Source organism: Chiloscyllium punctatum, chromosome 25 (genome assembly GCF_047496795.1).
Source record: "Chiloscyllium punctatum isolate Juve2018m chromosome 25, sChiPun1.3, whole genome shotgun sequence".
In the NCBI taxonomy this organism is placed as follows: domain Eukaryota; kingdom Metazoa; phylum Chordata; class Chondrichthyes; order Orectolobiformes; family Hemiscylliidae; genus Chiloscyllium; species Chiloscyllium punctatum.
Genome location: NC_092763.1, coordinates 28487597 through 28512793, shown reverse-complemented (window position 1 = coordinate 28512793; position 25197 = coordinate 28487597). Strand labels below are relative to the sequence as shown.

The 25197-nt window shown below is 41.4% G+C and overlaps 1 protein-coding gene across 1 annotated transcript in view; it reads right to left on the bottom strand.

Moving 5' to 3' along the window:
- Positions 1 to 25197, bottom strand: part of slc25a14 (solute carrier family 25 member 14) — an 86491-nt gene that overhangs the window by 37356 nt on the left and 23938 nt on the right. Inside the window, exons 4-6 of the mRNA XM_072594896.1 lie at positions 13353 to 13447; positions 11597 to 11682; positions 2944 to 3039 (exon numbers count right to left, since the gene is read on the bottom strand). Of these exons, the coding sequence (XP_072450997.1) occupies positions 2944 to 3039; positions 11597 to 11682; positions 13353 to 13447 (277 nt within the window). The remainder of the gene's footprint in view (positions 1 to 2943; positions 3040 to 11596; positions 11683 to 13352; positions 13448 to 25197) is intronic.

Sequence of the window (25197 nt, the reverse complement as noted above, 5' to 3'; positions counted from 1 at the left end):
TACAAGTCTTATTGAATTCTTCGAGGAGGTGACCAAGCATGTGGATGAGGGTAGAGCAGTGGATGTAGTGTACATGGATTTTAGTAAGGCATTTGATAAGGTTCCCCATGGTAGGCTTATGCAGAAAGTCAGGAGGCATGGGATAGAGGGAAATTTGGCCAACTGGATAGAAAACTGGCTAACCGGTCGAAGTCAGAGAGTGGTGGTAGATGGTAAATATTCAGCATGGAGTCCAGTTACAAGTGGAGTTCCGCAGGGATCAGTTCTGGGTCCTCTGCTGTTTGTAATTTTTATTAATGACTTAGATGAGGGAGTCGAAGGGTGGGTCAGTAAATTTGCAGATGATACAAAGATAGGTGGAGTTGTGGACAGTGAGGAGGGCTGTTGTCGGCTGCAGAGGGACTTAGATATGATGCAGAGCTGGGCTGAGGAGTGGCAGATGGAGTTCAACCCTGCCAAGTGTGAGGTTGTCCATTTTGGAAGAACAAATAAGAATGCGGAATACAGGGTTAATGGTAGGGTTCTTGGTCGGGTGGAGGAACAGAGGGATCTTGGGGTCTATGTACATAGATCTTTGAAGGTTGCCACTCAGGTGGATAGAGTTTGTAAGGCGGCCTATGGAGTATTATCGTTCATTAGCAGAGGGATTGAATTCAAGAGTCGTGAGGTGATGTTGCAGCTGTACAGGACTTTGGTTAGGCCACATTTGGAGTACTGTGTGCAGTTCTGGTCGCCTCACTTTAGGAAAGATGTGGAAGCTTTGGAGAGGGTGCAGAGAAGATTTACCAGGATGTTGCCTGGAATGGAGAGTAGGTCGTACGAGGATAGGTTGAGAGTTCTCGGCCTTTTCTCGTTGGAACGGCGAAGGATGAGGGGTGACTTGATAGAGGTTTATAAGATGATCAGAGGAATAGATAGAGTAGACAGTCAGAAACTTTTTCCCCGGGTACAACAGAGTGTTACAAGGGGACATAAATTTAAGGTGAAGGGTGGAAGGTATAGGGGAGATGTCAGGGGTGGGTTCTTTACCCAGAGAGTGGTGGGGGCATGGAATGCGCTGCCCGAGGGAGTGGTAGAGTCAGATTCATTGGCGACCTTTAAGCGGCATTTGGATAGGTACATGGATGGGTGCTTAATCTAGGATAGAAGTTCGGCACAACATCGTGGGCCGAAGGGCCTGTTCTGTGCTGTATTGTTCTATGTTCTATGTTCTATCACAGACCTCATCACTAAAACTTTGTAACACCAGAGCATTACAGAAAAGATGAGTTAAAATGTACAGATGTGAAGTGTTAATCTGCAGGAGAATCTTTGGTTCTTCAGGAATGTATGAGCACAAGTTAACATTTTAACTCCTCAAAAATTTAATTAAAATCCTGGTTAATGACCTACCTCAACACCACTTTCACACAGCATTCCAGGGAATAAAGCTCCAGGCTATACAATATCTCTTCAAAACACAACATCCACATCTCATTTTAGCAAATGTTTCTCAGCGATTCATTTCAGAAATGGGGCACTTGTACTTCTATTTTCATAATGGCAAAGTAATTTCTTCAAATTCATAGAAATATTCTTACCTGCGACCAGAATATTCTGTTACATTTATAAAAATCACTATTCACTCTCACTTTTGGCTTTCCCTGATTCAACATTCCGGGTTTGTGTTTAAAAGAGATTAGTCTGGGCTGATTAGTGCTTTTATGTACCATCCGGTCTGGATTGCATAGCCAAAATTCAAGGATTAAACCCTCAGTGTTGCTGAAAAAGACACATTGTGGAAACAAAAACAGAAATTGCTGGAAAAACTCAGCAAGTCTGGCAGTTTCTGAGGAGGGAAATCAGCGTTAACATTGCAGATTGAGTGACTCTTCCTCAGAAATCTTCAATATTTTGTCAAAGTTTTGTTTTATCTTGTACGCAACAGGATAATTTAAAAGAATACTTATACAGTATAGAATGTTGTTCTCCTTTATATGAGAGGGAACTACCGATTAATTGGCAAATGCAGTCTAATTAGAAGAGGCATTGCCATGGAAAATGAATCAGTTAACTGCCAAGCTTTGTTCAAAATTAAACTAGGTGAACTGAATCATTTTGGTTAAGCCCTTGTCCTGAAGAATGAATCAGAGATTGGCATTTACCTATTTTGTTGAGCTAACCAAGTGCAGTGCCTGTACATTTTTTTTGTCTGAAAGAACAGGATATTGTACATCAATAAATATAGTTACAGTGCACCACTATTAGCTTGATTGATCACCTTAAATCGGCCATCAACATACTTTGTTGTACACTCAGGATTATTTTATAAAGATTATCCAATCATGGAATTGGACATAATATTGGACATTGTGTTTTGAGTTTTGCAAGCATCGATTAGTTGGGTACAGTCAGTTCCCTGCTTCTTGCAAACAGCTGAAGTTGCAAATGTTTGATTTAGTTCACCAATCTTGCAGCTACGTAAATCAATAAAAAAAGAACTGAAATTAAATAACATATGTAAATAATTGCTGCCTGTGTCACAGTAGCCCAATAGAAGTCACATCTAGAATCTTAGAATCCCTACAGTGTGGAAACAGGCCCTTCAGCCCAACAAGTCCACATCTACCCGCCAAAGAATAACCTACCCATACCCATTCCCCTACATAATTACTCTACATTTACCCCCACTAGTGCATCTAACCTAACTATCCTTAACATATCACCTAACCTTTGGATTGAGGGAGGAAACACACACAGATATGGAGAGAATATGCAAACTCCACACAGATAGTTGCCTGAGGCTGGAATTGAACCCAGGTCGCTGGTGCTGTGAGGCGGCAGTGCTAACCACTGAACCACCATGCTGCTCTCAAGCATTTGGAGAGGATGACAGAAAAACTGGACTGAAAACAGTTTACCCTGATTTCAGTACTGTTACCACACGAGATATTCAATACATACCCTCCATAATCCTCTGGTGCCCTCTTGCTGATAGATATTAATAAAATTCCCGATCATACTCCCCTGACACAGACCACTTTGAGCCTGCATCCGAATCTGAAAAGACAACAAAGTGAAGAATGAAGAATTCCACACTGTACTGGCCAAGAGAAGGAACGGAATTGAAGATTGTTCTTTTGTTCTTTCATGATTTCTTTTAGTGAGAATGCATAATTCATCCATAACAATAGAATAATCCCTCCTTGTGTGAAGTTCAACAGATTTGCAATGACATGTGATTTATTGGAGCTGTTACTGTGCCTGTACGTCAACTCTGTGTGTTCTTCCAGGGTTCTGGAGCTCAGCTCTAGGAGCTGCTATTATGATCTGAGTTGTTGCTGTGGCTGAAGTTTACCTCTTGAAGATGTTACTGCACCTGTAGCTCAGGACTCCATTTTTGAGCAATTAGCCTGCAGTTCAGCACTCAAAGCTCGGTGATAATGCACTGTATTTTGAATACTATAATAAAAAAAGTTGACAACAAACAGTTCAGCATTAAGCTGACCGAATTTCTGGTATGAACAGCATCCATTGTAAGATCCATGAAAAACTTCAAAACACCTTAAGGACCAAAAAAAAACTAGAATCTGTCAGAAGAAAATTTAAGTTTTACAGTATCTTTCATGTCCTCAGTATCTCCCAAAGCATTTTCGCTTGAAGTGTAGTTACAGTGATAACATAGTTAATCTGACAGCAATATTGAGCACAAATACCAGTGAGAGAATTCACCCAATAAAACCAGTCTGATGAATGGTTGCTGTGTGAAGTATTGGCCAGGATAGGGAGAATTCTCCTGCTCTTCAGCAGAGACTGGAGATTGTTACATTCACACACGAAAGCAGACTGACTCTCAGATTAACTGCTGAGTTAACTAACATCATGTTTGGCTGTGCTTCAATACTACAGTCTGGATTATAGGTGAAGTCTGAGTGGGGTTCAAACCCACAACTTTCAACTCAAATGCAACACTGAGCTCTGACAGGCAATTAAATCATCTGGGTCCAGTAATATATAAAATGTGGCAAGATGAGGAAGGAGGGAGAGGCAGTGCAGTGGATTACAGTATGAACCGAACATGAAGTAAGAAATCATGGGAACTTGTCAGAAAGGTACAACAATAATCATGGGGACCTTCCAAAATGAATCTCTTCACACTTTTCCAGGATGAACTCCACCTGCCACTTATCAGCCCAGCTCTGCATCCTGTCAATGTCCAGATGCAATCTACAACAGCCCTCCACACTGGGGCGACACACTGGCTAGTACTGCTGCCTCACAGCGTCAGGACCTGGGTTCAATTCCTGCCTCGGGTGACTGTGTGGAGTTTGCACGTTCTCCCAGTGTCTGCGTGAGTTTCCTCCAGGTGCTCCGGTTTCCTCCCATAGTCCAAAGATGCATTGATTAGGTGAAATGGCCAAGCTAAATTGCCCATTCAGGGATGTGTAGATTAGGTGCATTAGTCAGAGTAAATGTAGAGTAATAAGGTAGGGGAATGGGTCTGGGTAGGTTACTGTTCAGAGGGTCAGTGTGGACTGGTTGGGCAAAGGGCCTGTATCCACACTGTAGGGATTCTCTGATTCGATCCACAACTCCACCAACCTTGACATCGGCAAACTTACTAACCTACTCTTCCACTTCCTTATCCAAGTCATTTATAAAAATCACAAAGAGCAGAAGTTCCAGAACAGATCATAATAATCAGAATCCTCTCCAATAATTTGCCCACTATCAACGCAAGACTGACTGGTAGGTAATTCCCAGGATTATCTCCATTCCCTTTCTTGAACCTGGAAATAAGATTTGCCACCCTCCCGTCACCTGGTACAATACCAGTGGACAGTGTGGACGTAAAGATCATAGCCCAAGGAGTAGCAATCCCTTCCCTCGCTTCCCGTAGTATATCCATTTGGCCCAAGGGACGTAGCAATCCTTATGTTTTAAATAATTTCCAGCACATCATCCTTCTTAACATCAACCTGCTCAAGTGTATCATTCTGTTTCACACTGTCCTCACAAATGACAAGTCCCTCTCAGTACTGAATACTGAAGCAAAGTATTCATTAAGGACCTCCCCTAATACCTCCGATTCCAGGCGCATATTCCCTCTACTTTCCCTGATCAGCCCTACCCTCACTCTGGCCATCCTCTTGTTCCTCACATAAGCATAGTATGCCTTTGGGTCTTCCTTAATTCTACTTGTTAAAGCTTTCTCATGCCCCCTTCTAGCTCTTCTTAGTCCATCCTTTAGTTCCTTCCCGGCTACCTTGTAACCCTCTAGAGCCCTGCCTGATCTTTGCTTCCTCAACCTTACCCGGCAAAGACCAGTTAACTTGCCTTCACCCAATTTGTCTTTTTTAGAGTGTGACGAGTGAACTCGTCCAAAACATATAATTTCAAAATCAGTCACAGATGAGTTTATACATCAATTCTCGGCATTTCCGGGCCCTTCTCAGTTAGAAACGAGTATACTCGGTGACTCATACGTCTGGTAGCTGTGTCTCTTGCGCCTCAGGCGTTGCAAGAAGCGTCGACGCACCGCTTTTGGGCGCACACTGTCACTCGGTTCTTTCTGTTTTTTTAACAAATTATGCCCAGATGTCGAGCTCAGAAGATGACAATGAGTATGAACCTTCTATTAGAAGCTTGGATACATCAAATGAGAGTGCAAGCATTAAAAATACTGTAAAAAAAATTTAAAAATTTGTCTGAAAATGAAACGTTTTCTCCAAAAAAAGTCACCGGGGAAGGAGTTAAGTAAGCTTCCTTCTTCCTCTTGACTAGATGTTCACATCGCATGTAATCCAAGGTTCCTTCACCCTACCATCCCTTCCTTGTCTTAGTGAGACAAACCTATCCAGCACTCGCAGCAAACTCTGCACTTCCGAGAATATCTGTTCCCAATTTATGCTCCACGGTTCTGGCTTAAATGCATTATAATTCCCCCTCCCCAATTAAATACTGCCCTATGCTGTCTGCTCCTATCCCTCTCCATGACTACAGTCGAGATAACGGAATTGTGATCATTATCACCGAAATGCTTTCCTATCTGACACTTAACCTGGTTCGCACCAAATTCAATATGGCCTCCTCTCTAGTTGATCTATCTACATATTGAGTCAGGAATCCTTTCTGGACACACGTGACAAAGTCTGCTCCATCCAAACTATTTGCACTAAGGATATTCCAATCAATATTAGGGAAGTTGAAGTCACCCATGACAACAACCCTGTTACTTCTGCACCTTTCCAAAATCTGCCTTCCAATCTGCTCCTCCTCTGTTGCTATTGGCGGTCTCCAGAAAACTCTCAATAAAGTGACTGCTCCTTTCTGGTTTCTGACTTCCACCCAAAAGGACTCAGTAGACAAACCCTCAATGATCTCCCTTTCTGCAGTTTTTATGCCACCTCTGATTAGCAATGCCACTCTCCCATCTCTTTTACCTCCATTCCTATTCCTTTTGAAACATCTAAACCCTGGAACATTAGGTTAGATTAGATTCTCTACAGTGCGGAAACAGGCCCTTCGGCCCAACAAGTCCACACCACCCCTCCAAAGAGAAACCCCCCAAACCCATTCCCCTACCCTATATTTACCCCTGACTAACACACCTAACACGGTGGGCAATTTAGGATGGCCAGTTCACCTGATCTGCACATCTTTTGGATTGTGGGAGGAAACTGGAGCAACCGGAGGAAATCCATGCAGACACAGGGAGAATGTGCAAACTCTACATAGACAGGCAGGAATCGAATCCAGGACCCTGGTGCTGTGAGGCAGCAGTGCTAACCACTGAGCCACCGTGCCATCCAACAACCATTCCTGCCCCTTCGTTGTTCAAGTCTCCATAATAGCCATAACATCAGGGTGGCACGCTGGCACAGTGATTAGCACTGCCACTTCTCAGCGCCAAGGCCCTAGGTTCGATTCCAGTTTCGGGTGACTGTCTGTGTGTCAGTTCATCAGGAAGTTAATAGCTTGCTTCTCTGTCATTAGTAACTACCTGTACCATTTCTGTCTCACTCCTTTCCTTTGGAAAACATTCTGCTTGCTCCCCATGATGTCCTTTATCCTGATACCATGTAGAACTCATGAAACGGTCACAAATTTCTCCTTATCCATGAACTTCCTGTAATGTCTATGTTACTATGCATTGTTATTCTCTCCTAAATTGCCCGTTGCCCTTTGGTGCCATGGTCTGGACTGTAATTGCCAACGCCTATAGATTTAACATATAAACACACAGGCCATTCAGCCCTTCACGTCCACTCTGCCATTCAACTAGATCATGGCTGAATATCTAACGTAATGTAATTTCCTGTGCTATCGTCATATCCCTCACTGTTATCAGTAACTGGTTGGCACTGCTGCCTCACGGCACCAGGGACCTGGGTTTGATCCCAGCCTCAGCAACTGTCTGTGTGGAGTTTGCACATTCTCCTAGTGTCTGTGTGGGTTTCCTCCGGGTGCTCCTGTTTCCTTCCACAATCCAAAGATGTGCAGTTTAGGTGAATTGGCCATGCTAAATTGCCCATAGTGTTCTAGGATGTGTGGATTAGATGCGTTAGTCAAGGGTAAATGTAGAGTAATACAGTCAAGGAATGGGTCAGGATGGTTTACTCTTTGGATGATCTGTGTGGACATGTTGGGCCAAATGGCCTGTTTCCACGCTATAGGGGTTCTATGATATGCAATGCCATCTCACTACGAAAGTAATTTAAATGCTCCCCAACAGCATTAACAAATCTCAGATGTTGATCCTGACCCTGTTAAGATGTAACCTGTCTCCATTGTACTGGTTCCACCTGAATGGCTCTAAAAGGTGGATGTCCTACTTTCTACACCATCTCTCTAGCCATGCATTCAATTTGCCCTCTCTCTATTCTTATGCTCGCTAAGATGAATTACTAGGTAATCCTATCCTGAGATTACAGTTCAAGTCCCTTTATCAAACCTAAACAGTACTATCAGTACCTCAACTCTCTTTCCACCCACATACTTGAGAATAACATAGACTACAACCTCTGACTGATCATCCTTCCGCATAAAAACGTCCTGAAGCCATTATGCACTATCCTTGACACTGGCAGCTGGAAAACAATATAATTATGGAGTCAAGTCTATCATCACAGACACTCTGTCTGATCCCCAAGTATTGAATATGCTGTTGGTCTTCCCTTCCTCTAACACCCCTCCTTGATTGCCACTCATAGTGCCACAGACTTGACTCTGGTTGCACTCCTCTCAGGAACCATCATGCTCAGCAACATCCAAATTGGAAAGTGAATGGACTCAGGGGATTCCTGCACCAGTTGCCCGACAGTCACCCATTCCTTTTCTGCCTTGTCTCTCTAAACCTGTAGTATGATCACCTCCCTAAGCAAGATAACCCCATAACTTTCAGCCTCACGGCTGCCCAACAGTGACAGAACCATCCCTCGATTTGCAGGGAGAATGAGGCAACCGTGGCTGACTAGGGAAGTTAGGGATAGCACAAAAGCAAAAAAGAAAGCGTATAATGTGGCAAAGGGCAGTGAGAAACCAGAGGATTGGGAAGCTTAAAGACCAACAGGGGGCAACAACAAAAAAAGAAATAAGGAGATAGTCAGAGTCATACAGAATGATGTTGCAGGGACAGTAGTGGGAACAAGGAAATGGCTGAGGAACTGAATAATTACTTCATGCCAGTCTTTACAGTGGAAGACACAAGTAATACCCCAAAAATTCAAGACAGTGAGGACGCAGAGCTAAGTATGGTGACTATCAGCAAAGAGGAAGTGCAAGAAAGACTGAGTGGCCCAAAGGTGGATAAATTAGCTGGACTAGATGGACTACACTCAAGAGTTCAAAGGGAGATAGATAGATGAAGAGATAGTGGAGATGTTAGTAGTGGTCTTTCAGGAATCTCTAGAATCAGGGAGGACTGCACAGGACTGGAAAATTGCTAATGTGACACCGTTTAAAAAAGGAGCAAGGCGAAAGATGGGAAATTTCAGACTGATTAGCCTAACCTCAGTTGTAGATAAGATCCTGGAATCCATTGTGAAGGAGGGCAAAGTCAGCATGGATTCATCAAGGGGGCATCATGCCTGACAAATCTGCTAGATTTTGACGAAGTAACGAGCAGGTTAGACCAAGGACAGCCAAAGAATGTTATTTGCCTGGACTTTAAAGAAGACTTTTGACAAGGTGCCACACAGGATGCTACTGAGTAAAATAAGAGCCCATGGTGCTAGAGGCAAGGTGCTAACATGGATAGAAGCAGAGAGTGGGGATTAAAGGTTCTTTCTCAGGATGGCAGCCTGTGGTGTTTGGCAAGGCTCAGTGTTGGGACCAAAACGTTTCACTTTATAAATTAGTGATCTAGATGAAGGAGCTGAGGGCATTCTGGCTAACTTTGCAGCTTGAGGAGGCAGGGAGGCTGCAAAGGATTTGAACAGGTTAGGAGAGTTGGCAAACAAGTAGCAAATGGAGTCAATGTGGGAAAAGGTGAGGTCATGCAGTTTGGTAGGAAGAATAGAGGCATGGACGTTTTTTGTAAATGGGGAGAAAATTCTGAAGTCTGAAGTGTAAAGAGACTTGAGAGTTCTCATCAAGGATTCTCTCAAGGTAAACTTGCATACTGAGTCAGTAGTTAAGATGGCATTTATTTTGAGGGGAATTGAATATAAAACCAGCTCTATAAGGCTCTGTTCAGACCATATTTGGAGTATTGTGTGCAGTTTTGGGTCCCACATCTCATGAAGGATGTACTGACCTTGGAGTGTAATCAGAGGAGGTTCACGAGAATGCTCCCAGCAATGAAAAGCTTATCATATGAGGAACATTTGAGGACCCTGGGTTTACAAGCACGTGGGGGGGGTGAAGTTGGATCTAAATGAAGCATACAGAATACTCAATGGCCTGGACAGAGTAGATGCTGGGAAGATGTTTCCATTAGACCTGAAGGCATAGACTTCGAATGAAGGGAAGACATTTTAGAATGGAGATAATGACAAACCTCTTCAGCCAGAGAGTGGCAAATCTATGGAATTCATTGCCACAGAAGGCTGGGGAGGCCAGGTCATTGAGTATATTTAAAACTGAGATGGATAGGTTCTTGAGTATCAAAAGGATCAACGGTCATGGGGAGAAAGCAGGAGAATGTGTTTGAAAAACTGATCAGCCATGATTGAATGGCAGAGCAGATCTGATGGGCTGAATGGCCTAACTTCTGCTCCTAGGTCTTACGGTCTTATTCTTTCCAAAGTCTGGAACTCTCATTTGTACAACAGGGCTACATTTCATGTACATGTGGTTGTCCAGCCCATGGGAAGCATTCTTGACATCCCACATGTCACAGGTGTGTTTTCTGTGCAGCAGAACTGTCCTGCTATGGCTTAACTTTATTTAACATTTGATTTATTATAAACTGGAGACTGGAAAATCGAATTTGCCTGGTTCCCTTATTTTTCGAACCAGAGAATTAATTGCTGTGGCTTCTGTTTCCACTCCCACACTGTTCCTTCTCATAGCTCCTTGGCAACCACATCAGCAACATTATCCAGAAACCCATCAGGTTGTCCTTTGATGACATCCAGCTCTAGGTAACCACCATCACCTCTCAAACCCTCCATTGCCTCTGATATGCCATGCTGATGGATAAGCATAAATCACCTCCAAGTAAGTAATGAAAAACTAAAGCTAACAACCTTAGCTGCTGCCACCAATTGTACCCTTTGTCCCTGAGTACTGCCTGAAATAGAGATTTTTTAAAAATAAACTTATTGTCCTTTTTTCACCCTTATCTCCAATCTCCAAAATGCATAATTCCACATCTATGCCATCATCCACCTTCACCCACCTCAGATGAAGTACTACCACTGCTGAAATCCCATTCCGGCAACTCTGATATTTCAAAACACAACTATTTCCATTTTCTTCTGGTTACCCTCCCATCTAACCTCCACCTCAGTAAGTGTAAATTCATCAAAAACTCAGCTTCCTGAAAGTTAGATATGACCAAGTTACAAAATCACCTCTCTTTGCAGAGCTATGTCAGACCCCAACCTTGGGTGGAATTAGTCATTTTTAAAATTCTCAGTTGTCTATTTTAATCCATTCCTATATGACCCCATCACTTTCTCTGAAATACCCTCTAGTTTTACAAGCCTCAGACTGTGGTCTCTTGCACATTCCCTTTTTTAATCACCCTAACATTAGCGGTCTGTCTAATTTCTAAACTTGGGAATTGCCTCCCTAACCATTCCATCTCTCCAAACTTACTCTCTTTTTTTGAGATACAGCTTTTGAAACTCTCTCTCTCCAGCCAAGCTTTCAGTCACTTGTTTGAATTTGAACCTTGCTTAATTCCATTTTCAAACCATATCTAATAAACAATCCTGTGAAATGTCTTGGGATATTTTATCACATAAATAGCATTTTAAAAAATGCAGGTCGTTATTTTTGGGAGCATGTATGGGCCTGATGCAGAAACTGATACTGTGTCATGTGATGGGCTTTTGCATGTGCCAGGCTGCCACCAACACACACCTCATCAAGCCATGGAATGGACTTGGCTTCCTACAGGTACGTATTAAAAGGAGCATACCATAATTCTGGAAATTATTCCACGTACCTTTAATACATCTGTAGGGTTGGCAATAGACGACGAAACCACACCAGCAAGAATCCCACACAGAACATTTACAAGGAGCGTTTCATCTGTAAATTGAAAATAATGCACATTGGTGCAAAGCCAAATTAAGGATATACCAACTAGAAGTAATGCTAATACCTCAAAATATTGTGGGTACACATATCAAAAGGCACAAGAGATTTTGCATTCCCAGGACCACCACACTGAAAAATCTTTTGTTTTTATTTACTCTCAGGACGTGGACATCACTGGCCAGGCCAGTTCTAATTGCCCAGAGGGCAGTTAAAAGTCAACCACATTGCTGTGGCTCTGGAGTCACATATAGGCCAGACCCGATAAGGATGAAAGATTTCTTTCCCTGAAGGATATTAATGAAACAGATGGGTTTTTCCAATAATCGATAATGGTCTCATTGTCATCATTAGACACTCAATTCCAGGTTCTTTATTGAATTCAAATTCCACCACCTGCCATAGTGGGATCTGAAATGAGTCACCAGAACATTAGCTGCCTTTCTGGATTAATAGGCTGGAGATAATACCACTAAGCCATTACCTCCCCCTTTCCAATACACCCTTTCCAACCAGCCTCTTTCTGAAGTATACTTGAAGTACTTTCATTTGGCACTTCCAACAGGCCTTATAGTAAATAACAAAACTGTTTCTTTAATCTTCATCCTCACCCTTCCTCATGAAATTCTCCCACACTGGAGATCAATCAATAATGAAAATAAAAACAATGCCTTCCCATTCACAATCATGGGCAAGTATCACAGGCAGTATGATTCTAGAACTAATGGGCACAGTCTCAGAATTTGGGCCAGAACATTCAGGAGTGATGTTCGGGAGGAGAACTTCTACACACAGGGAGTGGTACATGTTTGGAACTCTCTTCCACAAATGCTAATGGATGCAAGATCAGTCATTAATTTTAAATCCAAGATAGATAAATTAGTGTTAAGCAAAGGTATTGATAGAGAGTTATGAAACAAAAGCAGGTAAGTGGAGTTATGCCACAGATCAGCCATGATCTCACTCAACAATGGAACAGGTTTGAGAGGCTGAATGGCCTACTCATGTACCTATGTTCCTCTGTAACACAACAAAACACATGGCACCCAATCCCTTCATCATTTTAAAAGGCAATGCCAAGACCAGAGTAACATTCCTGATTTAAGTTTAAATAAGCTCAGCAGTTAACTGCCAGCCATCATCCAACTGGTACATTCTCCATGGCAACTCCATTATCAATCAGGGCTCTTCCTTACAGTGTAAAATGCTGCTGCCCTTTAAAGTGGCATTCTTATGAATTTTCCTGATGAGTGTAAGATGAAAAAAATTGACAAATATGTATTTTTCAGCAATTCTCATGGTCTATGCAACTGAACAATTATTAATATTGTTCTCTGATAAGGTACCTGCAATTCTCTTGTTTGATAAATAATTGAGATCTTTGAATCAGATCAAAAAATTATTGTTCGCATTAAACTAAAACTGATCATTTCAAACTGTTGCTTGTATCATCCTCAGATCACTGGACTGTACAGAATCAACAAGAGATTCACCCAAGCTAAGCAAGCAGCAGCAGAAAGTGCCATCTGGCTTGTTCATGTGGTTGAGTGCTCTTGGATTGTGATAAGCACAGTGCAATCAAATTGGAGAATCACACCAAATGTTTCAGGGTAAATTAGGTTTGGGAAAATAATCACCAAATATTTATTTGAAATGAAACAAACCTTGTGGACAGCTTACAAAAAGGCGCTTCAAACTTTGATAAGTTCCAATCTTGATGGTGCCATAGGATGCCTGACGCAGGAGAGCTGGACTGATGCTGTATCAGGAAATAAAGACATTACAATTGATCAGACCATATAACAAATATTTAACATTCCAAGTCCTTTTCACCTTCATATGTAAGAATAACAGGTTTCAGATTTATAGGACACTGGCAAGACCACAATTCGAATATTGTCTACAAAACTAATCAACTCATTTAAGGAAGAATGCAAATACATTGGAGGCTGGTCAGGGGAGAATTATTGAATTGTTATCGAGAACTGGAGTTGCCTTGAGTATAGGTTAGACAGACCTATACTTGGTTCCAATGGAGTTTAAAAGAGTGAGGGGTGCCTCTTCAAAGAAATAACACCCTGAATGGTCTTGACAAGGCGTGGAATGGATAAGTATTTAGGGCGAGTTCAGAACTAGAAGGCACAGCAGGCTCAAATGGCTGACTGGAGCTATTCTGCTCCAATATTTTATGTCTGTGTGAGAAGCTCTTGTTTACAATCAATATTTAGCCCAATTCTTCTGTACCGTCAGGTCAGAGTCACTAAAACACATTCGAAAGTCACTCTGTCCATCAGCTCTAGATTGGATTGCCCTACACAATCAGTCCATACAATAAAATTATACTTAAGAAGGAATCCAACCTGATGCAAGAACTTTTCCAATTCTTTTCAACTTTCCCATTTCCCAATCACTCACCTGCACATGTTCCATTGGACCTTGACATTTTTTCTGCTGCTCAATCTGCTTTTGGAGACTTGTAATCTCCAGTAAAGACTTAAATCCAACCAAATCAACCACTTGCATTCAGCTAACATAGCTAGAAGACTAGAATCCCCAGAGCGTGGAAACAGGCCATTTGGCCCAATAAATCCACACCAACTTTCTAAAGAGCATCCCACTCAGACTCACTCCTCTATTCTATCCCTGCAACTCTGCAGCTCCCATGGATAACCTACACATGGACACTATGGGCAATTTAGCATGACCAATCTACCTTGGCAGGAAATCTTAGCACCAAGAGAAAACTCTCGCAGAAACAGGGAGCATGTGCAAAGTCCACACAGACAGCTGTCCAAGGCTAGAATCGAACGCAGGTCTCTGGCGCTGTGAGGCAGCAGTGTTGAAAAAACTGTTCATTGAGACAATGATCACAAGTAGAGCTGAAGAAAGAAATGGGATGACTTAAACCTGGTTAAAGGGTAAAGAAAGATTTTAGATGGCACAGCAATTTACAAAGAGAAAGCCTTGGTGGATTTTCTTTTCAATAAACAGTTGGTGGAGGCACTAATTTTGTAAAATGGAGGGACTAATGGGCCGAAGAGAATGATTTAGTACATGAGCCATATGGCAATCAGAACAGATAGTCAACAATTTAGTGGGAAAGGGTTAAGGGGTCAAGAGGAGGGCCTCACAGACACAATGAAATTGCAGAGGTTATAACAACACAGGGTGGAGAAAGTTCAACTTAGAGTGCAGGTGGGCAAATTTTCTATTACCAGATATAGAACACTTTTTACAACCACCAACCATCTCCAAAAATTTGTGGTAGCTCAGAGACAGCTAGCTCCCACCAACTGCAATGTGGTAATCACCAAATAGTTGCTTTTCTTTTGGGATGCTAATTGAGGGACAAGTACGAGCTGAGACTCTGGGGAGAACTTGACTGCTTTGCGTTAACTTTTACCATAGGATCTCGAATGCTCACTGGAGAGGACAGAAAGAACTTTGAAAAATAATACTGTTGGAAAAATAAAACTGGCATGCAGTTTCAGTCTGGATTTTTGTGAAGTTCTAGAATCAGACTGGAACCTTGTAACCCTGAACTCAAACATGAATGTTAAGCCACTATGGACAACATAATAATGGTTTCAGCCCTTGTGATGAGAGGAGCTCATTGACCTCTTCATTTGTTGGCTTTGAGAGCATAGGAATTGGAAAGACAGATTTCAGAAGGGAAACAGGAGGTTATTTCTGGTATCCTGAAGAGTTCTATCTGAACATACCAGGGCTCAATAACGTTTGAAGTGTTGCAGTCAGATCCAGAACTGGATGATTTAAGCAGTTATTTGCCAGATGCATTCAAGATAGCGTCAGTTGGACTTCATGTCTCAAGATATTGGGATACCACCAGATGAAGAGACAGGTAAAAGAATAATGGCTGCAACAAGGGGCAATGTCATCAAAGGTGAAAGTGACGAGAATGTGATGAAAAGCAGTAATGTTATATTGAGTGGAGACTTTTACAGGTGCAGTTGTGACTTGAGAACCATTTCACCAGTAATGAGGTGGCATAGGGATAAGGAAGGATAAAGTGATCGGGGAAGATTCAAGAATTTGTCAGAAATGATTTTATCCATTTTAAAACCATGAGAGGAGAATGGCAGTATAAGGAGGAGAGATCAAGAATGTTTACACATGTATGGCTTTGCCTGAATTTTAAAGTCCCTTGCTCTGAACTCCCACCAGTAGAAATAACTTTTCCAAAATCGATCCTATTGCATCCATTAATCATTGCAAACAATTTAATCACCTCCAAACTCAAAGAGATAAAAAAAACTTATGCAAATTCTAACTGCTAAATCCTATACACCGCAACATCACTGATAATTCTGTGTCACACCCTGTCCAAAGCAGAAATCATCAGGACACTGAACAGATTGAGCTGGAAGAACCATTCCCATTGAGGAGAACGGAGGATATCAGTTTAAGGTGTTTTGTCAAGCAAGCAGCAACAATAGGACGAAAAACGTTGACACACAGTGAGTGGTTAGGCCTATGGTACAAGCAAATCAAGGTTTTTAAAGAGACTTTGATCGTTATGAAAAGAGAAAAATAGATTGGCCATTGGGAAATGTATGTGGGACTAGAATGTACTTGAAAAGACAAGATGGGCTGAACGGCTTCCTCCTGAGCTAAAACCATCCCATTGTACATCATCTTTGTAGTATCCAGAGCTGAACACAGCATTCCAGGAGGAAAATTTGAGATTTTGGTGTGAATTTGGTGCAGAAGGTGAAGAAAATAGATTTTTTTTTAAACCTCCAATACATCTTGTGGAAGCTTCCAAAGTTTAACCATTTAAAATGTATGTTTGTTACTTTGTACAAGTCATATTAAAAAAAGGAGACAATTTGCAACAAATTAAAACCTATATAATTAATTCAGATTAAGATTTGACAGTTTATTTGATTAGTGAACAGTATGTTGCTGTGTGTAGACTACAAGAGCTTCCAAGTGAACAATATCCACGGGAGGTGTTGCCATCTTCAATTGCTCCTGCTCAAAATCATTGAGCTGAAGAGAGTGGATAGGATGCAATATCAGAATAGTTTCTTTCAGACTTCATGCACACCTTGCAGATAAGTGCCTGTTTTAAGAAAGGATTTAATGCATTGAAAGCCGTCAGAGGAAGTTTACTATATTGCTACCTGGAATGAGGGGTCTGACTAATGAGGAGAGACTGGACATGCTGTGCTTGTATCCACTAGGGTTTAGAAGAATGAAGAGTGAGTGAAGTGAATAAGATAGTCAGGTGGATATATTAGTTAAGAACGAAGCACACTTACATGAGGGACCACATCTTTTTCATTGACAGGATTGCAACTTTTATTACAATACCTGGGAGAACAGGAAATTAAGAGGATACATCAGATTAAACAAAAAAGCAGCAATTTAAGTGATTTGGGGATGAAGACAACTCAATGCTGAAATTAAAAACTTACATAAACATACATCTGGAAGTTCTACAAGTACATTAAGGGCAAAAGAGTAACTAGGCAGAGAATAGGACCCCTTAAAGCTCAATGCGTTTGTCTATGCGTGGTACTGCAGGAGATAGGGGAGATCCTAAATGAATATTTCTAATCAAGATTTACCATGGAAACAGACATGGAAGCTAGGAAACTCGGGCAGATAAGATGTGGTGTCTTGAAGAGGAGTTGATTTAAACAGGATGTGCCTTGTGGAGTAATGACTCTTTGGGTCACTAAGAGTTTTCTGGGGGTGAAAGAAGTGACTTTGGGAGTTTTACAATAAGTGAGCAAGACAAAGTGTTCATAATTGGCAAACAAGCTGGAATTGGGGTTGCTTATGTTTACAATGCAAATGAAGCATTTGAATTAGAGGCAAAAGAAAAGGAAAGAATAAACCTGGCAAAACAAAAAGAAAAATGAAGCAGTTTGCGTTATGACTAAAAGCCGGGGAAAAAAAGAAGAGGAGAGGAAGGCCCCAGTTGAAGAAAGACTGAAAAAGAGAAGAAAAGCAAAAAAAAAGAGAATTTGAACTTCAGAAGTTGGCAATTAGAGAGGGAAGTCAACTTAAAAGGGCAGAGGAGAAGGTGGCCCAAGTGAGGAGGATTGTGGTAACGAGCAAACCAATCGGAGCAAAGGCCTGATTTTCAGACATGGTCAGATCGCCCCACAGATGTGAAAACAAAGATTATTGGGGAGTTTCCCATACCATTGATGCAGAGGGCAGTACTATGAATGGGTTGTATTGGAAGTTCATACCGAATTTTAGCAGTGTGGTTGTTCCACTGACTGACTTACTCAAGAGTGCAGAAAATTTCAGTGACATCAGACTGTCAAAAGGTAACTGACAGCCTGAAAATTGTGTTGACTACTGCTCAAGTGTTAGCCACACGTAATTATGCAAAGCCATTCAAGTTATCTATCAATGTGAGTGATGTGGGTATTGGTACTATACTCTTATAAGACGACAAGAAAATATAAAGCCCTATTTGGTATTTTTCCAAAAAACCATATGATCATGAACCAAAATATCCCACAACTGAGAAGGAAACCTTGAGTCTGGCAATGCAACATTTCACTGGCTCAAAACCAATTACATTTCTATTTTCCCTCAGTCCTGAAGAAGAGGTATGGACTTAAAATGTCAATTATATTTCTCTTTTCTTATGAGCTGCCTGACCTGCTGAGCGTTTCTAACACTTTTTATTTCAGGTCTCCGGCATCTACATTACCTTGTTTCAAGGTCTACAGGGAAGAATAGGAAAATTATGGAAGGGGAGGAATGTGCCTAAATAATTAAGGATGAAATCACCAGTGAATACTCAGGATATAATGAGAACAGAGCAGTGGAAGTTTATGGGAACAAGTGAAAAAATATTTAAGATTGTAATAGTTGTCTATTAGGTTTCCTCACAAATGATGCAGTGGTGATCACAAAAACCAGAAACAAAGTACCTGACAACCCAGTGGAGCAAAAAGCTGATAGATCTCCAGACCTGATGGGATGTATCCTAAAAGTAGCTCCAGAGATAGCAACTGCACTGGTAGTAATCTTCCAAGGATTCCTAAGATAACGTCCCAGAGGATTGGAAACTGCCGCTGACATATCACCGTGATTCAAAAGGGGAGAGAAAAGCAGGTTACTGCAGGCCAGTTAGCTTGACATTATTGGGAAAATGTTAAACAGTGCATTATAAAGGATTTAATAGCAGAGTTTTAAAAAGTATGGTATTTGGCTTCATGAAAGGGAAACCGTGCCTGACAAATGTTATCAGAGATCTTTAAAAGATAACAAGCAGGATAATAAAGGGGATCCAGCAGAATTAATATCTTTGGATTTCCAAAGGTACTGCACCTCAAAGGCATTTGAAAAGATACGTGTCTATGATAATGGTGGTAATATATGATCGTGGATAGAGGATTGGCTCACCAACAGTAGGCAAAGAGTTAAGATAAGGAGGCATTTTCTGAATGACAACCTGTAACTAATGAATTGTTATAGGGATTAGTGCTTGGCTGCAATTATTTATTATACACCGTGACAATACTATGGCTTTATGGAGGTGTATTTTGTCCTTTTCTTTTCAAGTTAAGGCTGAGACAGAGGTAGAAAGTAGTCTGCTCAAAGCCAATAAAGTAAACAGCTTGTGTGGCCTTGGGTTTTCTTTCACCCCAATTTGTTATGGACCAGACCAAACCCCCTCAAAAAAATATGAAGAAGATAGTCTACATCCTAACTTTTTCTTATTTTATACATTACTGCAAGACATCCAGATGAAATTCGCTTGGTCAAACTACTTGACTTTAAGCAAAACACACTTCAATTTTCACACTGCAGTTAAAATACAACTAACTAACTGTTCCAATATAGTAACATCTCAAATGGCAAATTCAATAAAACAGATTGTCTTACATGCAATTCTAGTAGCAGCAAGAGAACCCCAGCTTTTAGCTGTAACAGAGAGAGGAACAAGAGCTACCACATCCAGCTTCAAGACCCCAGCAACTGCAGGTTCTGTGGGAGCTGGACACTGCCCATTTATTGTTCCAACTTTTATTGTTCCAACATTAGTTAAAATACAAGGCTTCACAAGCTATTTTCTTTATTGGCTTTGAGCAGACCACTTACCACCTCTGTCTCAACCTTTCTTCATTAAAAAAAACACCAAAATACACCTCGTAATGCCACTGCATCATCACAATATTTAAAAGGCAAGTTAGTGAAGTTGACAGATTCTACAAAAGGATAGACAGGTTAATTGAGTAGGCAAAAGAGTAGAATAGGTAAAAACAATGACTGCAGATGCTGGAAACCAGATTTTGGATTGGTGGTGCTGGAAGAGCACACCAGTTCAGGCAGCATCTGAGGAGCAGCAAAATAGATGTTTCGGGCAAAAGCCCTTCATCAGGAATAAAGGCAGAGAGCCTGAAGCGTGGAAGTTTAGAACTAGGGTGAGGTGGGGGAAGGGGAAATGAGGAAACTGTTGAAGTCCACATTGATGCCCTGGGGTTGAAGTGTTCCAAGGCGGAAGATGGGGCGTTCTTCCTCCAGGCGTCTGGTGGTGAGGGAGCAGCGGTGAAGGAGGCCCAGGACCTCCATGTCCTCGGCAGAGTGGGAGGGGGAGTTGAAATGTTGGGCCAGGGGGCGGTGTGGTTGATTGGTGCGGGTGTCCCGGAGATGTTCCCTAAAGCGCTCTGCTAGGAGGCGTCCAGTCTCCCCAACATAGAGGAGACTGCATCGGGAGCAACAGATGCAATAAATGATATTAGTGGATGTGCAGGTAAAGCGTTGATGGATTTGAAAGGCTCCTTTTAGGGCCTTGGATGGAGGTGAGGGAGGAGGTGTGGGCACAGGAATAGAATAGAATACTTACAGTGTGGAAACAGACCACAAACAAGTCCAGACCGACTCTCCAAAGATCATCCCACCCAAACTCAGCCCTTTAATTCTAGCCCTATAACACTGCATTTCCCATGGATAATCCACCTAGCCTGCACATCCCTGAAGACTATGGCAATTTAGTATGACCAATCCACGTAACCTGCACATGTTTGATCTGAGAGTGGTAACTGGAGTACCCAGAGGCAACCCATGCAGACACAGGAAGAACTTGCAAACTCCACACAGACAGGCCAGAGGCTGGAATTGAACCCGGGTCCCTGGAGTAGTGAGTCAGCAGGGCTAACCACTGAACAACCACACTATCCACAAGCTGGCAAACGAAAAATGAGATTATGTATGCAAACATTTTATTAACTGCCACCTGTGGGACCAGGAGTTTACCAGTTGATCAAAAAATCCAGTTGATCAAGAGGTGCACATAAGCAATATAAAAACACACACTATGTAATCAGTGTTATACTTTATTTACAGAATAACTCACTTAAATAATAATCTAACTTTGCCTGGAGTAAAACTTAGCGGCAGAGAGTTTTCTCACTTCTCAACTAACCACTCCAACATCGCAGAAATTGCGATAATACAATAAACTCGAAATGTTTCAGTATATAATTTGTTAGTTTATTGAGAATGCCAGTTAAAACAAAGTTTGTGTACTTTGACTGGATGAAAACAGGAGCTGAATGTTATTTAAGTGAGAAAAGATCATATAAACCTGTAACACAGAGGAATCTTTTGTCAATCATTCATTAAATGTACGCTTTGAGAGATGGACCAGCATTTATTGCCTATCCCTAATCATCCAAGGGCAATTAAAAATCAACCAAATTGCTATGGAGTCACACATAGACTAAATCAGATAAGGACAGCTTTCCCAGAAGGACATTAGTAAATTAGATGGTGTTTTTTTCACAAAAATCAGCGTTGGCGACATGGTTGCCAATACGCTCATCTTTTAATTCCAGACTTTCTGTGAATTCAAATTTCATCATTTGCCATGGGTGATTCAAACCTATATCCCCAAAACATTAACATATGGTATACAATTACTAGGCCAGTAACATTCTCGGTAAACCACTGCAGAGGAATTGGGGGTCCTTGAAAATTAATCAAAAAAGTTTGCAAACAAACTGAGTGAGCAATAGGGAAGGCAAATGAACTGTTGACCTTTTTGCAAAGGAATGGAATTATTTATTTTGTTTGTTCATGAAACAGAGGAGTCACTGGCTGGCTAGCATTTATTGCCTATCCCTAATTGCCCATGAAAAGGTGGTGGTGAGCTGCTTTCTTGTACAGTTGCAGCCCACATGCTGTGCTCTGATCAACAATTCTTTTAAAAGGAGGGAATTCCAGGATGTCGACCCTATATATAAACAACATAATTTGACACAATATAAAAATTTTTAAAACTATTGTTATGAAGTTGAATGCATGTTGCCATCTGAAACACACACTATCAAAGGTACCTTTTCATATGAAACATATTTGCAGTAAAAGAGGGATGGTGACCCAGGGAGATTTTCAGCTGGAAGGAGGAGGACATCTGCTGTATAGTTTTGAAATTAAGTTGATATAATAATATACTGTTCCAATAAAAAACTTATTAAAATTACATGGTTGGAGGCAGATAATAAGCAGTTAAGAGAAAGGGGGTATAGAGTTGGGAATAATTGTTGTTTAATGTTCACATTGAGAGTTAAAGAATAAATTGAAACTATTTTCTTTAAATAGTGGAATTTGGGAGTTCTCTGTCATTCATATTTTAACAGATTAAGAGGCAAGGTGAGCTGTTCTGGGTGCTTGATTTAATTAACAGAAGGGTCCGCAGCCATGGCGTAATAGTTTGGGGCTTCAGGTCCGTCATTTGGACAGGTATAGATAGATCCAGTCTGCGATTTGGACAGATTTGGGGCACAAAAGATCCCAGCAAATTTAACATTTGCCAATCTTTAAATAAAACATAGGTGAGACAATTTGTTTAATTTCCTGTGGTTACTTGATTTAAAAGTGAGAGAATTGGCTCTTAAGACTGCCAAAACAGTTCTGGGTTTGAAGATGATTGCCAAATTTCCCAAGATAGTTTAGAAAGACAGAGAAAGGGCATACTTGTGGAATTAGCAAATAGGTTAGATTTGGGTCTAACCAGGGAAAATAGGAAAGCGAGTCAGCCAAGCACTTAGGCATGTCAGAGGAACAGACAAGTGCAGTAGCGTTAGAAAAACTTAAACAATTGAGGCCAATGGAGTTAGAAGGTAAAGAAAGGGAAGGAAGAGCCATGAGAGTTCAGACTAAGCTGGGAGGTAGAGCTAGTGAGGTATTTGCTGCGCTGTCAGATGAAGGCTCAAGAGATTATGCAGACATCAAACAGACGACCTGAGTGCTTACGAATTGGTACCAGAAGCATATAAACAGTGGTTCAGAAACATAAAGCAGGAAGCAAGTTAGACTTCTGTTGAGTTCAAAAGATTTTAACAAAGTAATTTTGAGAGATGGGTGCGAGCCTTAAAAATAGATAAGACCTATGAGGCTCTAAGAGAGATTATTCTGCTGGAGGACTTTAAAAACTCTCTTCCAGAGTTGATAAGGATTCATGAGAATAAACAGAAAGCTCAAGAAGTGAGAAGAGCAGCAGAGATGGAAGATGAAAATGCATTAGTGCAGAAGGCAAAATTTAGCTTCCGGCAAGAATTTCATCCCACGAGGGATAAAAATTGGGAGAAGGGGAGATCCTGCACTACAAAACAAAGATTTAGAGTACACTGGTAATAGTTAACCACAGGTGGAAAAAGAAGCCCAAAAGGGTGGAAAGAAGGCAAAAGGCCTCAGGTGTTTTCATTGCAATGGAGTGGGACATAGAAAATTACAATGCTGGTGGTTTAAGATAGACAGTGGGAAAAGGTGTTTTCACTGCCAGAAGGTGGGACATGTTAAGTCACTGTGCTGTTCATTGGGGAAAGGCACTGTGGAAAATATGTGGTAAAAGAGGCTAAGCCAATGGTATTAGCGAAAGTAGTAAAGGAAATCCCAAGAAAAGTCAAGGAGCTGCAGGAGAGTACACAGCCTAGGCAGGAGCTGGGTATGGAGTTAGTGCCTGATCTCTATAAAGACTTCAGTTCTGTGGGTAAAGTTTATTCAGAAAGAACAAGGGGAGAAGGGAAAGAAGTTTTACTTTTAAGAGGTACAGGATCTAATCAGTAAGACATGATGTATTTATACTCTTTCTGACCTGTTATCTGAGAGTGTGGTAATTTGTGGCATTGATGGACAGAAATCTAGCTTGACCCTATGTAAGATCAGGTTAGAGTGCCAACTCAAAACTGGGGAAATAACAGTGGGAGTGATTGACAGACCGTCAGTTCCAGAAATACAGTTTGTTCTTGGGAATGATTTAGCAGGATCCAAGGGAGTAGTGACAGCCCATGTTGTGGAGAAGCCAAAGGAAAACCAGGGAACTGGGGAGTTAAAAAGAAAAATACCCTGGAATTTTTCCAGACTGTGCAACAACAAGATCCCACTGTCATAAGTCATAGCACGAAGCAAAAACAAAAGAGAAAGATGAAGGAGTTGAGGTTCAATTAGCAGACACCCTGTTTGATGAAATGGTGCAGGAAAAACCTGAACAGGCAGAGGGTCAGACAGAAGTGTTTAGTCCTGAAAGGCTAATGGACTTATAACAGTAAGACGAGACAATAAAAGATATATATTTTGATGCATACTCAGTAAAGGAGTCAGAATATATTCCTGAGGGTTATTATCTTAAAAATAGAATCCTAAGACGAAAATGGAGGCAATTTAGTGCAGAGCAGAAATGGGCAGAATAGCACCAGATTGTGTTGCCGGTAGTATACAGACAAAAATTGTTACAGGTAGCACATGAACTACCAGTAGGTGGTCACTGAGGTGTATGGAAGACTCAGGCTAAGGTACAAATGCATTTCTATTGGCCTGGACTACAAAAGGATGTGGTTAAATTTTGCCGTACATGTCACACATGCCAAATGGTAGGAAAGCCACAGGCAGTAATAAAACCAGCACCTTTGTTGTTAATTCCAGCATTCAAAGTTCGTTTCACATGGACTCTGATCAATTGTGTAGGTCCCCTTCCTAAAACTAAAAGTGGGAACCAGTACTTGCTCACCATAATGGATGTATCTACCAGATTTCCAAAGGCAATTCCATTTGGGAGTATTAAGGCAAAAAAAGGACGTTGGAGGAATTAGTAGCTTTCTTCACGCGTTGTGGGCAACCCAGAGAGATTCAGTGAGACCAAGGGCCTAATTTTGCTGCTAGGTTGTTTAAGAAAGTCATGAATAACTTAGTTAAAAATCACACAACACCAGGTTATAGTCCAACAGGTTTAACTGGAAGCACACTAGTATTCGGAGCACCACTCCTCCAACACTGGCATCTCTAAATCATGGATAACTTAGGCATACAGCACTTCAATTCAAGTGCATACCATTCGGAATCCCAGGGAGTTTTGGAAAGGTGGCATCAGACCCTGAAAACCATGTTAACAGCACACTGTTAGACTACCTGAATGATTCGGATAAAGGTATCCCTATGTATCGATGGCCATGAGAGACGTCCCAAACAAATCAGTTTATTCCCTTTCAGTTAATATTCGGACAGGAAGTGAGA